The sequence below is a fragment of the Coregonus lavaretus genome (genome assembly GCF_964263955.1).
Source record: "Coregonus lavaretus genome assembly, chromosome: 21".
Taxonomy (NCBI): Eukaryota; Metazoa; Chordata; class Actinopteri; order Salmoniformes; family Salmonidae; genus Coregonus; species Coregonus lavaretus.
Genome location: NC_140008.1, coordinates 37,096,172 through 37,117,996, shown reverse-complemented (window position 1 = coordinate 37,117,996; position 21,825 = coordinate 37,096,172). Strand labels below are relative to the sequence as shown.

Genomic DNA, 21,825 nt, shown 5'->3' with positions numbered 1-21,825 from the left:
GGGAACTGGAACACGCTGTCGATCCAGAGCATCCCAAACATGCTCAATGGGTGACATGTCTGGTGAGTATGCAGGCCATGGAAGAACTGGGACATTGTAAGCTTCTAGAAATGTGTACAGATCCTTGCGACATGGGGCCGTGCATTATCATGCTGAAACATGAGGTGATGGCGGCGGATGAATGGCACGACAATGGGCCTCAGGATCTCGTCATGATATCTCTGTGCATTCAAATTGCCATTGATAAAAGCAATTGTGTTTATTGTCTATAGCTTATGGCAGCCCATACCATAACCCCACCGCCACCATAGGGCACTCTGCTCACAACATTGACCTCACCAAACCGCTCACCTACACGACGCCATACACACTGGCTGCCATCTGCCTGGTACAGTTGAAACCGGAATTAATCCGTGAAGAGCACACTTCTCCAGCAAGCCAGTGGCAATCGAAGGTGAGCATTTGCCTACTGAAGTCAGTTATGAAGCTGAACTGCAGTCAGGTCAAAACCCTGGTGAGGACGACGACCATGCAGATGCATTCCAACTGCACATTTTAGAGTGGCCTTTTATTGTCCCCAGCACAAGATGCACCTGTGTAATGATCATGCTTTTAATCAGCTTCTTGATGTGCCACACCTGTCAGGTGGATGCATTATCTTGGCAAAGGAAAAATGCTCACTAACAGGGATGTAAACAAATTTGTGCACAACATGTGAGAGGAAAAATATTTTGTGCGTATGGAAAATTTCGGGGATCTTTTATTTCAGCTCATGAAACATGGGAACAACACTTTACATGTTGCGTTTATATTTTTGTTCGGTATATACGAGGTGTTATTGCATAACACTGAAACTGTTAATTTCCTAACACTGACAAAGTGTAACAGTGTCAGCACTAAGCACTGTTTTAATTTAACACTCAAAAGTGTGGGCCTGTATAGACACTGGCACAGTATTAAATTGAAAACTGTCAATGTTGATTTAGCACTGGAGAATTTGCTTTGTGGTGAGTAGATGGTTAAAAGTTGAGAGCAACTGAGAGATTCATTATTGGGGCTCTGTTGGAGCTCTGTGGGTTATATAGGCTATTGTAGGTATGGGCTATGGGCTTGCCTCTGCCCCCAGGCTCTCCCTTATAGCCCCAGACCTGTCAGGGAGGATCTCTCTGTCTATCTCCACTCCACTGAGACATATATTTAGCCCCAGAGAGCAGTGGCCACGGGATGGCCACATACCAAAACACTCACATAGCAGGGTTAAGGTCACATTACGTCAATTAATGACCAACAGTCAGATTAATCGACTGTCTGCAGCCATGACCACAACGCGTAAACCCGGTGCCACGCACACTCTATCAGATCTCCCAAGGTCTCATTCAATAGATATTGAATTAGGAACCGGAGGAGATCGAATGACCTGAAAACTACACGCAACGAAAGACTTCTATCTGCCTGTTGAAAGGACTTGTCACCTGCTACCAGCTTCTGGGAGATAAATTATCCCGAAAATATTGGCTACATTTCAAACAGGCTGTTCAGACTACTATGCTATAAAAGATTTGCATCAATTTCGAGTAAGACATTTAAGCATTAGATTGAAGCGTCTGGCAGAGGGATATTTTCTTCCCAGGACATGGGGAATGGAATAAACAAGGTAGCGGTAATAATTATGTCAATTGGAGCACGTGTGTGTCCAAAGCTTTCTCGGAATGACATCATCTGCTTTTGATTTACAGAAAAATTAAGCTATAGAAATTCAGTTAAATACAATGACTCAAAGATATACTACAGTAAATAGGCCACAATTAACGGGCTCTTTATTATTATTATTATTATAGGCTATGTAGAATAACTTGAGAATAAACATGTATTTCACATTTTAGGTGCTGCCTGATCTCTATCTGGGAAACTTCAAAGGTAAAGTAATTCCCTCACTGTGTGTGTGTGTGTGTGTTTGTGTGTGTGGGTGTGTGTTTGCTTGTGTGTAAGGCATGTGTGTAGCAGTGGGTGTCCCATACCTGCTGTTCAGTTTTCCAGATCTTTACACAGATCAGCTAAGGCACAGTTGTGAGGGTGTCTTTATGTAATAAGAGTGTGTGCTTGTGTAATAAGCATCTACAGTGGGGTCCGGAATGATTGACTGCCTTGATAAAGATGAAAAAGGCATTTACAGTTCATTTTGTTTGTGTTTTAGATTATTTTGTGCCCAATAGAAATGAATGGTAAATCATGTATTGTGAAATTGTTCAGTCACTTTTATTGTAAATAAGAATAGAATATGTTTCTAAACACTTCTACATTAATGTGAATGCTACCATGATTACAGATAATCCTGATTAAATCGTGAATAATGATGAGTGACAAAGTTACAGAGGGTCAAAGATCATAGCCCCAAGACATGCTAACCTCCCCTGTTATTGGTGGTGAGAGGTTATAGCATGTCTTGGGGCTATGATCTTTAACCCTCTGTAACTTTGTCACTCATCATTATTCATGATTAATTGAGGATTATCCGTAACCATGGTAGCATCCACATTAATGTAGAAGTATATGTAGAAGTATAATGTACAAACAAATTATATTCTTATTTAGAATAAAAGTGACTCCAAAATGACATAATATATTATTTACCATTCATTTCTATTGGGAACAAAATAATCTGAAACACAACCTAAATTAACCGCAAATGCATCCAGCAAGTCTGTAGATTCACAAGCTTGATGAAGTCATTGCGTGCAAGGAATATGGGACCAAATACTTAACTTCTGACTACTTTATTTATAAGAATCTTTAGGGGTATCAATACTTTTTACCCCTACCTTTTTGAAGAAAAGGTATTACTTGTTAAACAAAATTGTATTAATATAAAATAATATAATTTCCCATTTGTTTAGCCTACAATACAGCTCAGTATTTGAGTTATTTATTTTATACTTTCATTATTGCTCACCTTTATCAAGGGTGTCAATAATTTCGGACCCCACTGTATATGTGTGTGCTATTTTGCTCTAAATGTATTTCCCAGTGAGCATATTTTGCTTCTAAATAATTTATGTGATCTATATATCACCTCACCATTCAGTAAACCAACCCAGCGTGAGAAAACATGCCCTTGGCACATCTGTCCTAAGCAGAGAACCTTTAGCTTCCTTTTAAAGACTGAATTTGATTAGAACGTTTACTGTTTCTTGCTTTTGTACCAAGGTGTTGGTCTGTTTTAGAAACACTGTTTTTTTTCCGGTTTTTCTTTCAGTTCAAATAATTTAAAAAAACTGTTTGCGAGAGCTTGTTTGCTTGGAGATCCTTGGGGAGTTGGTTGTTGTTGTTGAGCAGAAAACTCTTTATTTAGGACTGGAGTACCTGGGGTCTTTATGATTTGAGGACAGGGCCTACGTGATTTTTCTCAGCTGGTAAGTGTGTGGTGCTAGCAACTCCAGGGTCGTGGGTTTGATTCCTGCAGAGATCATGTACATATACTTCAAATGTTAGCACTCACTGTACTGTAAGTCGGTTTGGATAAAAGCATATCCTAAATTACATATTATATTATATTATATATATATGTTTCCTATCCTCAGATGCGCGGGACAGGGAGCTGTTGGCGAAACACAATATCACCCACATCCTGTCCATCCATGACACCGCTGCCCCCATCCTAGAGGTGAGACTATGCCTTGCCCGCCCTGGACACAGATTAAGCCTAGTCCTGGATTTAAAAGAATGCTCAATGGAATGGAGATTCTCCATTGAAAATGTATATTAGTCCAGGACTTGGCTTAATCTGTGTCCAGGGAACCAGCCCTTGGAGTTATGACCTGTGTGATATTGGGCTCAGCAGTTTAACGTGACCAATCAGTCTACTGCCTGCCTTGTTATATTAGTATGGAATAATAGCTGGTTGCAGTAGTTGAATGGAATGATAAGTAGAGATAATTTTTGATCCTACTCTACTTATATCATAACCTTGGGAGGCTATGCTTGATCTTGAACAACTAACACCCACTTGATCCTACTTGATCACAGTCATATCTCCAATAGCGATATAGGGGCTGAACTTGATATAATCATTACATTGTGTTCTGTTCTTTCTATATTAGGCTGTGTGTTTTGTAAACAGTATATTATAGTCAAAGGTTCTATGCCTCAATGCCTGTATAATAATGATTCTCAGACAGTTGTAGAAGAAAAAAATACCCATAAGTAATTGTTGCTGTGTACTGAGTCAAATGCTCAAACAGTATTTATTATGTCACCAATACATACTTCTCTGTTACGACTCCTGAAATAGAAAACTAAAATTGTATTGAAAGTCAAACTTTCCTATCCCCATTTTCAATGGTTATATGGAAAGTATTAGACTTCTGGTATCACTCACAAGACAATGGGGTTCTACACTCAGAAAATTACGGTTCCAAAAGCGTGGCTTTAGTAGCCTATTATCAGTTGGAATACCAGGTTTGCATCTTACATCATGCTTCCCTTTTGTTATAGTGTGGACACTATATAAATAATTCCTACTGAATAGGTGTACTTAACTGCAGTATAGTATTATTACTATTCATGGAAGCATGGTTATTATGGACATTGGTGTTGACCGTGACCTTTACCCTCATGTGATGTCATTACCCAGAGTTGGCACAGTATTAATGGGAAACTACCTCATGTTGAGTTGAGTATATCGCTCTCCTGTTTTCTACCGTTTGTACATGGCTGTACCCCTTTATTTTGTAGTTTGCAAGGAAAGGCAATGAACATTGAAACGCGAGTGGATAATCCTTGTAAAGTTACCACACCTTTTTTTGCTTTCAAGTTCACTATTTTAAAAAACTGAATCTAAGGCATTATTTAGGATGCTTACGACAGAAGCTTATACTATATTAAATAAAACAAATTATTTGAACACAGTGCAGAAAGAACCATTTTCAACAGGATTCAATCTCATACCCTCACGTCCCTGAATGTTCCATAGTTCCCTCCTCTACCTGCCAAACTACCGGTCAGGTGAAATGTTTTGAACAAAATCCTAACTATATTTGTAAGTACGGTGTACACTAGAGGTCGGTGTTTGAAAGAAGCTTGGAATAAAAAAAAGCACTGCACCACAGCCAAATCTGTGGAAGCTCGCATTTTGCAACACATGATTTGAAAAAGCACGTCTTCAAACGAAGCTTCGGACGTCATTGATGACGTACTTCTGATAAACTGATACACGCATTGGCTCACTGCTTGAAGTTAGCTGCTTAGCAATTTCGACGCATGCCTCGGAGCTCCGGTATCAAACGTAACATCACTACTTACGCCCATCCACAATGCCCTAGCAAAAACGGAAACCTACTTGAAGGTATCAGTGCTCAATGTTGCCCCTAGTGGCCAGTTTCCACGTCATCTCCCGAAGCCCTCGGACATGGATGGATGTCGAATACTGACTTGTATCACAGGTGACCTGCCTGCATATTCATAATTACATGAAAGTATCTGTGGTTTTTCAGAAAGGGCTTCATTCGGATGTTCAAATATGTTTGTATATGAGAAAGATGTGTTTGTGTGAGATAAGTACAGATGGCAAGAGGACAAATCTCAAACTGAGAATGCCAAAATGAGCTGTGCGGTTAGCAACTAGTTTTCATTCAGTGCTGTTGACTGCAGCTGTTTCAGTTGCACTGAAAAGCAAGAAAACACAAAATACACCATATTTGTGTACAAACACACATACACAACTATTGTCTCGGAACTTTCATATTTTCTAATTGAAAACCGCCTGAAAACCATATCCCAATCTCTTTACACTTTATCAGTCTGTGACAGCATCTCAGTTAGTTGTTGTGTGTACAGTAGTGTGCTTTCACTATTATTATGCTGAAGAGAGAATGGCAACTTCTAATACAGTATCACTACCCAGTCTGGTCAGGTTATATTCAAAGTACATATTGAACACAAAGACTCAAAACAATGCTGTTTCACTAACTTCATCCTTGGTTATAACAGGGATAAAGGCCTATTCCCACTTGGGCCAATTACTATACACTGTATTCCCAAACAGTTGTACTAGCTCATAAGTAATAAGGTCATAACAGTCAAATGTCGTTATGCAGTTGACCAAACTATAAAGTTTTGAGCTCTGTTGAGATTTATGCCACTTTAATTGAAGAGGGCTCAATATTTTATAGGTAATTTGTGTGGAACGCTCAAAAAGTTTAGGTAGTGTCATGACGTTATCGACGTCATGACGTTCTGGTGGGTGGGTCATCTCTCTCTCAGGAAAGCTGAGTCAGCCATCTTGAATTTAGCCGAGATGCGGGGATGTTTGGGCCGCCCGTGTGGATGTGGAACACAGTTTAATTTGTTTTAATTTGTTTGCAATGCGCACTTTTATGCTGCCCGCTTGAAACCACCACCACCTCCGTTTTTATCATTAGTCTTATTGCCCTCGTTTTCTTAAGCGCCATCTTATCATCACCTCTGATTTGGTAAGTAACTCTGTTTTTGTTTTTTTTTCAATTGAATTTCGATAGTCTTAAATGTGGAACTGGGAATACATTTGTACAATGTGCACAGTGAATATTCGTTGTAAATAGTGTAAAAATCCAAGTAATTGTAACTTTAGAAGTTGTTAAATATGTGATAAATACGTTACGTTACTTCATCTTACAACGTTGTAACGTTATCAGCAGGTTTCCTGGATGAACTACATTTCCCATAATGCATGTTTGCCCGGGATATTGACGGTGGAGCAAGGTCCATGAGTTTTCGCTGTTCGCCGGTAATGCAAGTGCGTACTGTGAGTATCCTTATTTCAATAAGTGTCTGCCTTACACAGTAAATATTTTACGTTATCGAGCTGTGTGTACGTGTGTGCTAGCGTGAAACGAACAATGCTAAACAACATAATGTGAGTGTGTTATCATGATGCTAACCAGGCCTGTGTTTGTATTTCTTCCTAGGCTCAAGTGTGTGGTTGTGAGATCATCTCGAAATCCTTTTAACAGTTCAGGTAGGATGTATTATGAAATAGTGTTACTAATGTAATACATTCCTAAAACCAAGTATAGAGTGTATTTGTTATAATTCATTGGTATTAGATTTAAAAGGTGATCGAATAGCTCCTGATTTGTAATGTCATTAATGCATTTCTTTTGAAGCAATGTTTTAAAAATGTTTTACAAGTGAATAGGTTGGTTTACTTTTAAGTTTAAATTTCCCACGTATCTCGTTAAAGTTTTGACCAATGAGCTAACTTGTTAAGTTGTGGCCAATGGGAGAGTGGACTGGTTGCCGGGAAAGAAAAGGGAGGGAAAAGTTGAAAGAAGGGAGAGGAGAGACGTTAGTGGGGTTGGTGAAGGAAAAACGACCAAAGGAAACGATAAAGAGAGAACAAAACCATACCTACATAGTTTTTTTTAAGGTAAATCCTGATTTTAATTCTATAAGAGAGTGTTTATTATTTAGTTAAGAAAGACCAAGTGGAGACTGAAGCTGCCGTCGCATTGTGGAGACATTCGACATCCTAGAGGTTAGCCTAGCATCGTGCAAGACTTGGAGAGAATTGCTTGTGACGATCAGTTCGGGTTTCCAACGGATGTCTGTTTCTGCTACAGAGTACTGGCTGCATTGATAGCTGTGTTCGCGGTGGATCTTGTGAGGACACCTGCACAGAACTACTATATTTTGCTGAGGCATTATCTACAAGTAGTGAGTAACTACAAATGTGGGGTGGACTTCGGGACTTTATGTATGTCATCATTTTTTTTTATGAGCTCCAACGCGCGCCCAGGGTTTAAGCAAGCTTGCAAATAATTTGGACATGGGGTTGTGGAAAAATCATTGGGGTTTATAATTTGTATTTCTTTTGATGTGATACATTGAACATTTGATTAATATAGATCTTGAACCTTATGTCTGTTGTATTGGTGGAGTCATTTACTGTTTCAGTTTCATTTAATGCATGGGAAAGCATATCCTTATAACAATAACCAAGTCTATAATCATTCTATCTGAAGTTAATACCCTATTTGTCATTCACCCTAGCAAGTTTACAATAGGGATTCTTATTGGAGATGTCCTTCTCACCTAATATCCCATGCTGTTCAGATATTCTAAATAAGGTAATATCGTGAGAGTCAAATTCGAGCCTGGTGAGAGGGTTACACTAATAATTGGTTTTATTTTATGTGTTTCCACAGTCATTCTTTTGCTATTTCTCTAAATGTTTTTATCTCAACTGTGGGGTCAACAGTTGATCACTTGAACCCTTTATTAATACTTTGTTAAATACAAAGAACAACAACAGAAATAGCAGATCTATAAGCACACAACTTTGATGCTTTGCTTGTTAATAACTAACTTGCTTATCTTTTAACATTTTCATTTTTACTATAATTAGTGTACAATGAATGTTTTTGATATTTGTGTAATTATTATTGTAATGGATATTTTTTGTCCATGTAGGAACAACGTGATGTAAATATGAGACGGGCCCTCGTCCTTCGTGCACTTCCTGTGTACCTGCGTGAAGATGCCTCCAAGTTTTTCAGGACCTGTAATGTAAGTGTACTGGCCTCACTATCAATCCCTTTGCTTAGCTATTCAGTCAGCTTAAACATGACATCACTCAAAGAACTATAGGAGAACCAGAGGGGCATTCCAGAAAGCAGGTTATGTGAAAACCATCAGTATAGCCAATTGTATTTTTTCCAACAACGTAATTTCAAAGTCCGTGTTTCTAGTTTGTCGCCGCATTGAGTATGAGATAAAATGTTTTTATATTTCATTTTCAGCCGATTTTAAATAAAACAAAATAGCCTAAAATAAAACATTGAACAACATTCAACCACTTCCTTAAAGGCTAATATAAAATAAAGTGATGTTAAATTCAAAATGAAAAGACGACTGCATCTGAAACTCTGTCAGTGATTTATATAACAGCCGCAGCCAGAAAATGTCTGCTTCCTGTTTTCTCCCGTTGCCATGGTGAATAACCGTATCGGAGCTCCATTGATGATGGCTTTTTACTAGTCGTCAGGCACAAGCTCAACTCCGAGTTAACGTACTCTGAGTCAACTTACCTAACTCAGATCAGCTGTTCTGTAACTGAAAACTCAGTTTCACTTCACAGGGTAAGTCAACTCTGAGTTCAGGGTTAGGCTCAGTTTGTTGAACCTCCTTTCTGGAATAGCCCCCAGAACCTGTTTATGAAGTTTCCTTGAGTTGTTATTCTGCAAACTGACATGTAGAAATTACATAAATGAAAAGGTAAGTATAAAGAATTCCACTAAACAAAAAGTATGCTTACAGGTAGGTGTGAAACTAACATAAAATAATAAGCATGTGTAAAGAAAATAGTTTAAACATGTAGCTTAGCTGCAGTCTAAGTGCAAAGTGACCGTAATGTCTAGACATCATTAGCATGATTTGTATCCTTGAGGGGCTGAACTCATTTTTGTATTATTTGTGTTTTATAGTCAGCAGATGGTCCAGACCTCACTGACACTCCGGTGGCTCTCCTGACAGTTGTCACTGATGATACTACTGATGCGGCCCTCTTCAGCCCTGAGAGCATCTGTATTGTCGTGGAAGATGAAATACTTGTGAGTGGTCCCACAAACCTGGCTGACTCATTTATCCTGCTCTTTGGGTATGTCTATGCACTAGACCTACAGTACCCAAAGAATCTCGAGCTTACATTCACATTTATCCAAAAAGTTGTGATGTGTCTTGAGGACAACAAACCACTGAAAGGGCGTCTACTGACACTGAAGAATGATTTGTTCAATGAGTGAATCACTCAGAATGGACTATTTGTTGAGCTGAGTATTGAGGATGTTTTTTGTTTTTTTCCCCTCTTTACAAATGTAATAATTTGCCTCTTCTACCTCATGTTTAATATGTTACACTGTTTGCCTCTACTACCTCAGATTTAATACATTGATTGTTAATAGATAAATATCACAACATTGACGTATTGCCAAGCCCAAGTTTTTGCACTGTAGTTGTGGGAAACGACTGTTGAATTCATGCACTATACATGTTTAATGTTGTGTGACCTAATGCTTACCTTGATGTTGCCAGTTGAAGTACGGCACTGTAGAAACCAGTACTTTTATTTGAATGTTTTATTTTAAAAAAGTTAGTTGCAGCCTTCAAGGTACAGTAAGTGCCAAAACGTTTTAAATGGCTCCACATTCTAATAGTTGTTATTGCTGTTGAGGATGGATTATAATTAGAATCTTATTGAATTTTAACATGAAGCCTTTGTGAGTTTTTATCATAATGTTTTCTGAATAATGTGATATGGAGACCGAAAATACTGAATCTACCCTCTGTAGCAATGACCACTATCAGAATATGGAACTATTAACACTTAATGTACTTTAAAACACATTTTGTTTTTATGGAGTCACTTCCTTTTTTGTTTTAATTTATGACAAGCACTTTGTTTTGACTGAGCTCCTTTTGATTCGTGCCTTTTTAAAAGCACATTGTGTTGAATAAAAAAAAAGTTAAATTGTCACTGTGGTGTCACTTTCATGTTTTCTAACATTATTCGCTGATTATAATTGTGTAATGGACCGACATCAGTATTTCAGTTTAGAATTAATTTTGATTGCATGTCCCACATTATGAGTTGAAGAATATTGAAAATTTTGAGTGTATTTCACACATTATATGAGTTGAAGAATATTTAATATTGAGTGTATTTCCCACATTTATGAGTTGAAGAATATTGAAAGTTTTGAGTGTATTTCCCACATTATATGAGTTGAAAAATATTGAAAATTTTGAGTGTATTTCCCACATTATATGAGTTGAAAAATATTGAAAATTTTGAGTGTATTTCCCACATTATATGAGTTGAAAAATATTGAAAATTTTAAGTGAATTAATCCATAATTATAAGTTGAGGAATATCAATATTTATAATATAACATTGAGATAATTTAAGGCAACTGTAAATATAATTTTTATTTTATGTAAACTTAAAACATTTAAAAACATCACTAAAATATTTTTGTGTAATCTGTTACAAAATAATTTTTGAGTTATGTGAACTTATTAGGGTTTACAGTGTAATAATACAACTATAAGTAAATCGTTGGCGAGTCGTCACACTACTGGAGAATACTTTATCATTCTAACTGTTTAGCAAGCCTCTATGACTCAGCTCTTTGCAGACTAATTGCAAGCCGGATGGAGGGTTTATTTGCATACCCAACAGTCAACTTTCATGGTTATAGTGATTGATTTCTGGGAAGATGGCTCTGTGGTTTTGGAGAGGGAAAAGGTTAGTTAGCAACCTGGTGAAGTTGACATTAGCAATTTTAGCAGAAATTGGGAATGCTTCTCAGCATTAATCTTCTATGTATTAATTGTGGTGTATTTTTCTAAATCTAATTCATTGCACACAGTTTTGGTTAGAGTTGTGTGGTAAGTTGTGGTCATGACAAATTGCTATGATGATTATTGATCTTGACAGTGTTGTATTGTCGGTAACTATGCTCACTTCTATGCTCGCTTCGAGGCAAGCAACACTGAAGCATGCATGAGAGCGTCAGCTGTTCCGGATGACTATGTGATCAAGCTCTCCGTAGCCGAAGTGAGTAAGACTTTTAAGCAGGTCAACATTCACAAGGCCGCAGGGCCAGACTGATTACGAGGACGTGTACTCCGAGCATGCGCTGACCAACTGGCAAGTGTCTTCACTGACATTTTCAACATGTCCCTGACTGAGTCTGTAATACCAACATGTTTCAAGCAGACCGCGATAGTCCCTGTGCCCAAGAACACTAAGATAACCTGCCTAAATGACTACCGACCCATAGCACTCACGTCTGTAGCCATGAAGTGCTTTGAAAGGCTGGTCATGGCTCACATCAACACCATTATCCCAGAAACCCTCAACCCACTCCAATGTGCATACCGCCCCAACAGATCCACTGATGATGTGATCTCTATTGCACTCCACACTGCCCTTTCCCACCTGGACAAGAGGAACACCTACGTGAGAATGCTATTAATTGACTACAGCTCAGCGTTCAACACCATAGTGCCCTCAAAGCTCATCACTAAGCTAAGGACCCTGGGACTAAACACCTCCCTCTGCAACTGGATCCTGGACTTCCTGATGGTAAGGGTAGGTAACAACACATCTGCCACACTGATCCTCAACACGGGGGCCCCTCAGGCGTGCATGCTCAGTCCCCTCCTGCACTCCCTGTTCACCCATGACTGCATGGCCAGGCACGACTCCAACACCATCATTAAGTTTGCAGACGCTACAACAGTGGTAGGCCTGATCACCGACAACGATGAGACAGCCTATAGGGAGGAGGTCAGAGACCTGGCCGTGTGGTGCCAGGATAACAACCTCTCCCTCAACGTGATCAAGACAAAGGAGATGATTGTGGACAACAGGTTAAAAAAGAGGACTGAGCACACCCCCATTCCGATCGACGGTGCTGTAGTGGAACAGGTTGAGAGCTTCAAGTTCCTTGGTGTTCACATCACCAACAAACTATCATGGTCCAAACACACCAAGAAAGTCGTGAAGAGGGCACGACAAAGCCTATTCCCCCTCAGGAGACTGAAAAGATTTGGCATGGGTCCTCAGATCCTCAAAAAGTTATACAGCTGCACCATTGAGAGCATCCTGACTGGTTGCATCACCGCCTGGTATGGCAACTGCTCAGCCTCCGATCGCAAGGCACAACAGAGGGTAGTGCGTACGGCCCAGTACATTACTGGGGCCAAGCTTCCTGCCATCTAGGACCTCTATACCAGGCGGCGTCAGAGGAAGGCCCTAACAATTGTCAAAGACTCCAGCCACCCTAGTCATAGACTGTTCTCTCTGCTACCGCACGGCAAGCGGTACCGGAGCACCAAGTCTAGGTCCAAAAGGCTTCTTAACAGCTTCTACCCCCAAGCCATAAGACTCCTGAACAGCTAATCATGGCTACCCGGACTATTTGCATTGTTGGTTAAGGGCTTGTAAGTAAGCATTTCACTGTAAGGTCTACTCCTGTTGTTTTCGGCGCATGTGGCAAATACAATTGGATTTGATTAGATTATGATGACTCATTAATTAGATGATTAGAAAATATAAAGTCAAAATGAGATTTCGGACTGCTCTTACATCCGTTCTACTGTCTATCGGTGGTGTGTGTGTGTGTGTGTGTGTGCGTGTGGCTGTCTGAGCTGTCCCGTTGGAGGACTACCGTGGCTATCTGTATCGCAGAGGGTTTTTTGCAGAGGTGCAGTCATAATGGGATGCTTAGTTTCTGCCCGCTGAGGCCATGGTTCACCATCAGCTGTCAGGTGCACATTCACCACACACACACACACACATGAACACACACATGCACACACACATGTACACACACACACACACACACACACACAGAGTAAACCTGCATTGTCATGATGTGCTACTGCATGGGGTTTGTCCCTTTTAGGACCTGAAAGAGGAAGAGAGCAGCAGACCCCAACACCACAGAGTTCAAACTGAAGTGATAAAGAGCCTGATAACTAGACACAGTATGTTGGCATACTGTATTATGACACAATGTTTATAGACCCAAATGCATAATGTGAAACGTCAAATTGGGTCTGTCAATGTTTTATATGTTGTTGACTTGTTGTTCAGCTCCAGTTGTTCTCTTCCACAGGAGATGAAATACCTCTGCATTCCTGCTGCTGATGCCTCCAAACAAAACCTGTAAGTGTGTGTGTGTGTGGGTCTGTGTTTGTGTGTGTGTACGATGTGTGTGTGTGTACGTGCCAGGTGCGTTGGTGTGTGTGTACGTGTGCGTGGTTAATTAACAAAAGATATACATTACATTTTACATCCCCTAAATGTTGGTTTATTAGCTCAAACTGCAGTCCTAGTCCAAGCTTTATATCTGTCTTCAGGACCCCATTTTTTAAGGACAGCATCGTATTCATCCATGAGTCCAGACTCAAAGGGAAAGGCTGCCTGGTCCACTGGTGAGAATTGTTTATGTATTGATATTTGATTGAATGTATTGATGACATTATAATTTCTGTAATTGATTGACTGATGTGTTCCCAGTGTGGCAGGTGTGTCCCGTAGTGTTACGTTGGTGGTGGCGTACATCATGACAGTTACTGGGCGGGGCTGGGTGGAGTCGTTAGCTGCGGTGAGGGTGGTACGGCCTTGTGCTGGACCTAACATGGGGTTCTTACGCCAGCTAGAGGACTTTGAGAACCTAGAGGTGGCACAGGTCAGTGACAGTCGTCTTTATTGCTCTTTTCTTCACCCACTGATTATTGCCTCTCTCTCTCTCCTCCTCTCATCTATTTATCTCTCTCTCACAAGTTCTCTACTCTTTCTTGGGTCTTCTCTCTATCAATCTCTTTCTCTGCTCCCTCTCATCTTTCCCTCTCTTATGACTCTCTCTCTCCTCCTCAACTCTCCCTCTCTTGTGACACTCTCTCCTGTCTCCGTCTCTGTCCTCAGTATAGGGTATGGTTTAAGGACAGGTATAAGGAGAACCTTTTTAATGATGAAGAGGAGATCGGAGCCCTTCTGTTGCAGAAGTCTCAGGCCATCAGTGAGTCCATAGCAACGGCCACAGCAACGGCAGCTCAGCTAGCTACCAGCAACACATGACCCCATGTCTCCTGCCTGCTCAACCCACGCCAGACACCTGTCACTCACCCAATGCCCAGCCAATCACTGTTTCTCACTTCATAGATATTGGTGGGACTGAGTTTCTTATTCAGTCCAACCAACTGTAGGTTAGACCAACTGAAAATGTACTAACTTTTCTCCTGGAGACATCATGTGCAATTATTTATTTTTGTATTACAAAAAACGTACAGATTGTCATGAGGGGATTTCTCAGTGGTCCCTGTGTGCGACTGGGGTCTTGGTCTCCCCTGTCCCCTAACAGTCACAGCAACATGCAAGAGCAGTCAATCTGAACACCTAGGAAAGATAGATTACAAGCATATATTACACACAGAGAGAGAGAGAGAGAGTAAACCTCTAATGTCTATCTCCCCCAATTCCATCCATTACACACTCCCTCCCCCTCTGTGAGTGTGATGTGTGTGGGTTTGTGTGTGTGCTTTGTGTTGAGCCTAATACTAGGAACATACATCTCTGTATGTTCATAGGCCTAAAAGTTATGTGAAACGCAGCACTGTATCTTTATAGCCCAACAGAGATTTTGATTGATTATTCTTGACCATGGCATATAAAAAATTACTTAAAATGTGTCTACTGTTTCCATGTCTATAGAGGTGGTTAAAGTTAGCCTATATCACCAATTACAGCTGCATTTTCATTTTATCCCCACTAGGCGATCTGCTTTAACACAATGATAATTAGCCTATGTCGAATTATAATGATTATATAGGCTACTTATTAAAAAATGGTTCACTGATTAAGTTTGTTGGGTCTTTATTTGAAAGTTGGATTTCGATTGATAGACTTGTATTCATTTATAGCCTACTGGAGATAGAAAATTAGGCTAACAGATTTTATCATGAAAATCAAATAGGCTATAGGCTTTCCGTGACAGGATGTAGAATTAGCCTATATCATTGGTTTATATAATTTCAAAGAATTGCTTTGCTCTCGACTGGTGAACAGATTGTCCCACTTTCCGGGGTTGCGGGTGTCTTTTTCTGCGACTGACGCTCGTGAGGGTTTCCCCTGCTGTTTACGGGAGGCGCGCACATCATTAAGGTTCACAGATGCAAACAGCCCAGCATCCCCGCTCGACTTCATAGCGCCCCGCCCTCATCTACAATTGATTTAAATTGAGTTGTCACGCTGCGTTATGATCTTTCGAGACTGATTGATTTCAAAACTCAGAGGGGTTTCGAGTTTTAGCGGTAAGTCAAGGAAACTTGCTCTCCTCCCGCTCAAATCTATAGGCTACCTGCAGCAAAAAATAAGTTTACATTCAAGTAAGTGTTCAAAAGTGAATGTAGCCTATTCTTAAATTATTTTAATGCAATTTACATAATTGGTCTGCAAGTTTAGTCTTCGCAAGCAATTTGACACAAAAAAACTCCAGCCATAACATTTCCGCAGGTATTTTTAGGCAAATTCATGTGTTATGGATCATTTGTAATCTAAATATCTTAGTGCCTATAATATTTACCATTATAGCCTATACTGTCCTGACCATGCACCTGTCTCTTGGCTAGAGATGAACCCTGAGTCGGACTACGGCATGTCTACGGTGAGCTGTGGGAACGGAAAGCTCCGCTCGTGGCTAATCGAGCAGGTGGATACCGGGAAGTACCCGGGCCTGGTCTGGGAGAACGACGACAAGTGCATTTTCAGGATACCATGGAAGCACGCGGGCAAGCAGGACTACAACCGCGACGAGGATGCCGCTCTCTTCAAGGTAGGCTACTGTATGGTACGGGGCCTCAAAAGAATGTCTCCAACATTCTGCATTTACGCACTGCATGTGCGAGAGATGTGTAGGCTATTACATTTGAGTAATTTAGCAGACACTCTTATCCAGAGCTACTTACAGTAGTGAGTGCATACATTTGAGCCACAAAAAATAGAAATAGTGACACGAGGAATAAATGCACAGTGAATAACGAATAACAATAACGAGTAAAATAACATGGCTATACAAGTACCAGTACCGAGTCTATTAGCAGGGGTACGAGGTAATTGAGGTAGCTATGTACATATAAGTAGGGGAAAGTGACTAGGCAACAGGATAGATAATAGACTGAGCTGTAGCTGTAGCATCTCGTTTTCAAGTGTCCAAATATATTTAAAAAATAATAATACTTAGTAACAAGAATAATATAGCAACTACTGTCTTGTAATAATAACAATGAAATAATAATACAAAAATAAAAACGTACATTAACAGCTTAAACAATCTATTTTACAACTACTAGGCCTACAACTAATAAAAGCTACTGCTACAACTACTAACTACAACTAAGCTTTGGGTAGGTTGAGGTGCCAAAACCATTACGCACAGGATTTACCTTCAACTCATGCACAACTGCACCGGTGATTCGTTACCCGTGTCTGACGGCTCCGTTTTCTGTGACTTTTCTGCAGGCTTGGGCGCTGTTTAAAGGCAAGTTTCGGGAGGGCATCGACAAACCCGACCCGCCAACGTGGAAGACACGCCTGCGGTGCGCGCTCAACAAAAGTAACGACTTCGAGGAGCTCGTGCAGCGAAGTCAGCTGGACATCTCAGACCCTTACAAAGTCTACCGGATCATCCCGGAGGGCGCCAAGAAGCGTCAGTTTCAGTTACTTTGCATTTACTTGAAATATGAAAATAGTGGAAAAACCTATAGAAAGTTATTGAATCAACTTTCATATACACTTCATATATATAATATGTTTTTATTATATGCACCACTATCAGAAGGAAACAGATGGCACCCACACACTGAATAGCCCAGCAGGTTTTGATAGGGGCCAGTGACTTGGGTGTAAATAATAGAAACTATAGAAACATTTCAGTATACTAGAACATCAGGCTGCCAAACCACAAGACTGTAGTTTCAACCATTTCCTCTCTCTGTCTGAAATGTAATATTTGTTATGAACTTTTACGATAAAGTCTTAATTATTCATGTGTAATTACAAACTACTATCGACTCTCTCATAATTTAAGAGTGCGTTGAATGTCTGTGTGTGATTACTCATGTGGTGTGTGTTTAAATTATTACTCCTGTGTAACAGATTTCTTGCTATCAGGATCCAAACAGGAGGATAGTGGCAGCCCCCTGAGTCCTCTGAGGTACCCCACGCAGCCCTCATACCCCGCCCTGCAGACACAGGTAATTATGGTCATCTGTAAACTCTCACCTCTTGGAGGTTTTGTGTGTGGTGTGTGTGTTTACGTGTGTGTCTGTATGTGTGTTAGTGAGTGAGAGTGAAGATGTTGGGAGGAGAGAGAACAGCTGCATGGATTGGCGAGTGTGTCATCAACATCACATGACGAGATACTCAGAACCCACACTTTCAGGCATGAACACACACAGACACACACGTACGCATTCAGAGTGATTAGCACACAATATCACATGAGCCCAGTCTCAGTGCTACTTCCTCTTCCATTCATATTATGAATCGTAGTTGGTGGTCCTGTGTGTAGAGGTGATGGTTTGACTGACTGGTATCTCTTTCTCTATAGATGTCGGGGTACATGCCCAGTGCAGAGCGAGGCTGGATGAGGGACTATCTTCCAGAGCAGGCCTCTCTTCCTGAGCTGCCCTATGCCCAGTGCCCCTACCCCTCACGCAGTCTATCCTGGGCCCAGGGACCCAGCATGGACAACGGTAGGCCTAATACCACAGCATAGATCTTTACTTGTGTGAGAGAATCTAATGTAGGCTGTGTGGATGTTATGTATCTGTAGTTATGCAAAGTTACCCTAACTTGACATCTGCTCAAATAACTCACTTTTTGCGTAAGTCATCCATTGACCTCAATTCATGGTCATCGATTCGGGCCCATGATGTTTGCGTGTATGCTTTTCTGGTGTGTTGGAATAAGTGACTTTATTGAGGTCCTGTTTCTCCTCTGTGTTTGCAGGGTACCAGATCACAGGGTCCTTCTACACCTACAGCCCTACTGACGCCCAGCCCTCCCCCTTCACACTGGACACCAGCATGAGATCAGCAGAGACACTCTCAGGTACAGTATACACGCACACGCTTATTTACTTCACGTTTGACTTGAAAATAATATTAATATTTTTGTCCACGTAATTGCGCATTATATTTAAGGCAAATTGATACTGTATTCCAAGTGTTAAATACCCTGGTTTTATGCTGTTTCTCTTACCTGTACTCCTTCCTCCACCCCAGATATGCGGTTACATGTGTCAGTGTTTTACCGGGACTCTCTGTGGAGGGAGGTGACCACCTCCAGTCCAGAGGGCTGTCGCATCGCTCCCTGCTCCCCAGACAACAAGCTATATTCCCCCACTGTGGGTCCAGACCTGGTGCCTCTACCCCTGGACAGCCTCCCAGCCCTGGGGAGGGGGGAGGAGTGTCCCCCCAGCCCCCCTCGTTGTACCCTGGAGAGGGGTGTGCTGCTGTGGATGGCCCCAGATGGCCTCTACGCCCGGCGGCTGTGCCAGGAGAGAGTGTTCTGGGAGGGAGGGTTATCATCCTACATAGACAAACCCAACAAGCTGGAGAGAGAACACACCTGTAAACTACTGCACACACAAGACTACCTCACAGGTAAGTTAACATAAACTGCAGGCAGGCACACGCACACGCACACACACACGTATCTCATTCACTGGCAAACCCAACCACACTCTGTTGTCATGCTGTTTCCTGGTCATGGACAGGAAGCAGACACATCCTCCTTTCCTGTAAATATTATGTTGAGATTGCCTCCATACTCCCCACCACACACCTTTAAGAATGGGACATTACACACAGTCATGTGACCTCATCCCCGCCCACCTTGCCCTACCACAGATGTGTTCAGCTTGAATGGTTTAAATTTGCATATAGACACAGGACTTTCCATCCAGTCACATGACCTCTAGTCACCACCACACCAGTTCATAGGAATTAATTAACCCTTTATCGACCCAATATCCCCTCCTTGCAAACTTATTTATCTCTACCCAACCCTACCCTCTAGATTGAATCCTTCTCTACTTCCCTATCTCTCAGAGGTACAATCTATCTTCGCTACCTAACCATCTCTACCACCCCTGTCTCTCTCCCTTCCTCCCTGCAGTCTCAGAGCTGCAGGGTTATTCCCTCCACGGTCGCCCCCCTCCATGCCGCTCCTCTGTACCTAACCTGACCACCTAGACCCTATTAACCTCTATTTTATTCATCTCTGTCTACCAGAGTTGCAGGGCTATGCCCTCCACTGTCGGCCCCCTCCACGTCTACAGGTGCTGCTGAGCTTCGGAGACGAGTGTCTGGATCCCCAGAGACAGAGGACCCTCACTGTACAGGTATATAACCATCACCTAACATCAACATGACCTCTACCTGTCTTCAATGCCCACTCTACTTTACTCACACCCCATCACCTAATCCTGGCCCTCTATACACCCCCTAACCTCCATCCATCTCTCACAAAATATCAGTTTGATTCCTTGTATACTTCACACCCAAACTCATACAGAGCATTTACAGTACAGTCCCCCTATCTCACTACCTAACCCCCTTACCACCACCACCTCTCAGTGACACCAGTAGTAATCACTGCTGTTCCCCTCCACTCCTGCAGGTAGAGCCCATGTTTGCCAGGCAGCTCCTGTACTACACCCAGCACCAGCAGACCAGCGGACACTACTACCGCAGCTACGACCTCCCTCTCCCTGGGGTCACGGAACACAGCATGACCCCTGCCGTAACCGAGGACTACCAGAGGGTCATCACACATCACCATAGCAACACCCTGCAGGACTGACTAATCTGACCATCTCTGATCACAGTCAGACTGCGGTGCAGGACATGGGGAAAGGAGGAGAGAGGGAGAGACAGGAAAGCCTGGGTAGAGGAGGAGAGAGTCGTTACACTGTACTCTGGATCCCAGATTTCCCTCAAAGCTGAAGCAGAACTATGCCAATCCAAGCCAAACTGAACCAAACCAAGCCAGGCTATGGAGGAACGTACACTGGGACCACTGAAGAGACTGTAACAGATAGTTGTATGCTGTAGATGTGTGTTGTAATGGAGTCAACACCCCAAATTCTTATGGACCAAACTATTTCAATCACTCTCTGGGAGCCATCCTTTGGCCTTAAAGACTCAAACTGACCGCCATTTTGCAACGGAACTGACAGCTGTCGTGATTGTATTGACATGCTCTAGAGTTGTGTGTTTTTGTATGTGCATTTTATTGTATGATCGTGTGTAGTATGGCCATAATGATGTTGACATGCTTTCTTCTGTAAATATATTTGACCTGTTACTAATAGTGTATAGCATCACATTCTCCTAAGCATAAATACTGCAGTTCAGAGATGACCAAAGACTACAACTGAGATTTGACCACACTGAAACACTGACTAGCATGCTGAACCTTTAGATAAGCTCACTCTGTCATACATTGGGAACATGTTTTGTAATCGAATAATAAAAATGTTTTAAGCAAAAATGTTGCATGTTTTGAGACTTACATCAAATGAATAGAAAGAGGGCTCATGTTAGATAAGGGATTCGTGGGGAAGTGACATCCTTTGTATGTGTGTGTGTGTACAGGAAGCCTGGTTCAGATGCAGGGTGATGCTGGTTATTCAAACACACACAGGAGAACGCTGTCATAAACAGTGTGTGATGACATCACCAGGGGAGGAGGAAGAGGAAGAGGTCGGCCTCTCTTTCCGCCCCAGCGGGGCATTAGAACTGAAGAGGGTTTAGAACTGTTTCCTGGGGTGCCTTTGACATGCCCAACAACATTTGAAATTCCATGGAAGAATAGTGAAAACCCCAGAAAGAGTGACACATTAGTGTGGTTACTTATCCACTGTCTGATAAGGTAAACAAGGCTGATGACACCACTTGATACCACATTGTAATACCTTATAGAGGAGAAATGGCTGTCAGTGTAATCACACAGAACGATGTGCACACATCCAGCCAACTTAAATAAATGAGAAAACATACAATGGCAAGAGAACAGATTTTTGATAATAATCAACACGGATAACCAACTGGTTTGCCTGACACTTTCCACTCCACCACCTACCTACAAAAATCCCCCTACCTACTGCCAGCGCCAAGAACACCTATTTCAGAGAATGAGATCAATGTAAACATGTTTTGATTGATAGGCCTGGGCCTCTCGACCTGCGGCGTCCCGAATGGAACAGAAGTGTTGTG

General features: G+C 41.6%; 2 protein-coding genes and 1 long non-coding RNA gene across 7 annotated transcripts; all 3 read left to right on the top strand.

Annotated features, from left to right (window-relative positions):
• Nucleotides 1-1,633: 1,633 nt before the first annotated feature.
• On the top strand, nucleotides 1,634-14,623 carry LOC311149079 (dual specificity protein phosphatase 22-B-like; the record flags this gene model as incomplete). Its single annotated transcript, XM_084186188.1, has 7 exons — nucleotides 1,634-1,654; nucleotides 1,884-1,917; nucleotides 3,579-3,661; nucleotides 13,659-13,708; nucleotides 13,861-13,977; nucleotides 14,063-14,234; nucleotides 14,471-14,623. The coding sequence occupies 7 exons, from the start codon at nucleotides 1,634-1,636 to the stop codon at nucleotides 14,621-14,623; spliced, it is 630 nt and encodes a 209-aa protein (XP_084042314.1).
• Nucleotides 6,058-10,507, top strand: LOC311149080. Of its 5 annotated transcripts, none has more exons than XR_014615001.1 (6): nucleotides 6,058-6,467; nucleotides 6,669-6,769; nucleotides 6,942-6,991; nucleotides 7,596-7,689; nucleotides 8,446-8,541; nucleotides 9,459-10,507. It is a non-coding gene; the product is annotated as an uncharacterized lncRNA (long non-coding RNA). The 5 variants fall into 5 exon arrangements; XR_014615002.1 differs by having other exon boundaries at nucleotides 6,059-6,467; nucleotides 6,672-6,778; XR_014615003.1 differs by having other exon boundaries at nucleotides 6,060-6,467; nucleotides 6,669-6,778.
• Nucleotides 14,624-15,805: 1,182 nt separating the features above from the next.
• On the top strand, nucleotides 15,806-21,095 carry LOC311148600 (interferon regulatory factor 4-like). The gene is made up of 9 exons (XM_084185582.1): nucleotides 15,806-15,855; nucleotides 16,174-16,376; nucleotides 17,063-17,249; nucleotides 17,699-17,796; nucleotides 18,153-18,297; nucleotides 18,554-18,655; nucleotides 18,829-19,209; nucleotides 19,840-19,949; nucleotides 20,228-21,095. Exons 2-9 carry the CDS (start codon nucleotides 16,176-16,178, stop codon nucleotides 20,408-20,410), a joined length of 1,407 nt encoding a protein of 468 aa, XP_084041708.1. The 5' UTR covers nucleotides 15,806-15,855; nucleotides 16,174-16,175; the 3' UTR covers nucleotides 20,411-21,095.
• Nucleotides 21,096-21,825: the final 730 nt, after the last annotated feature.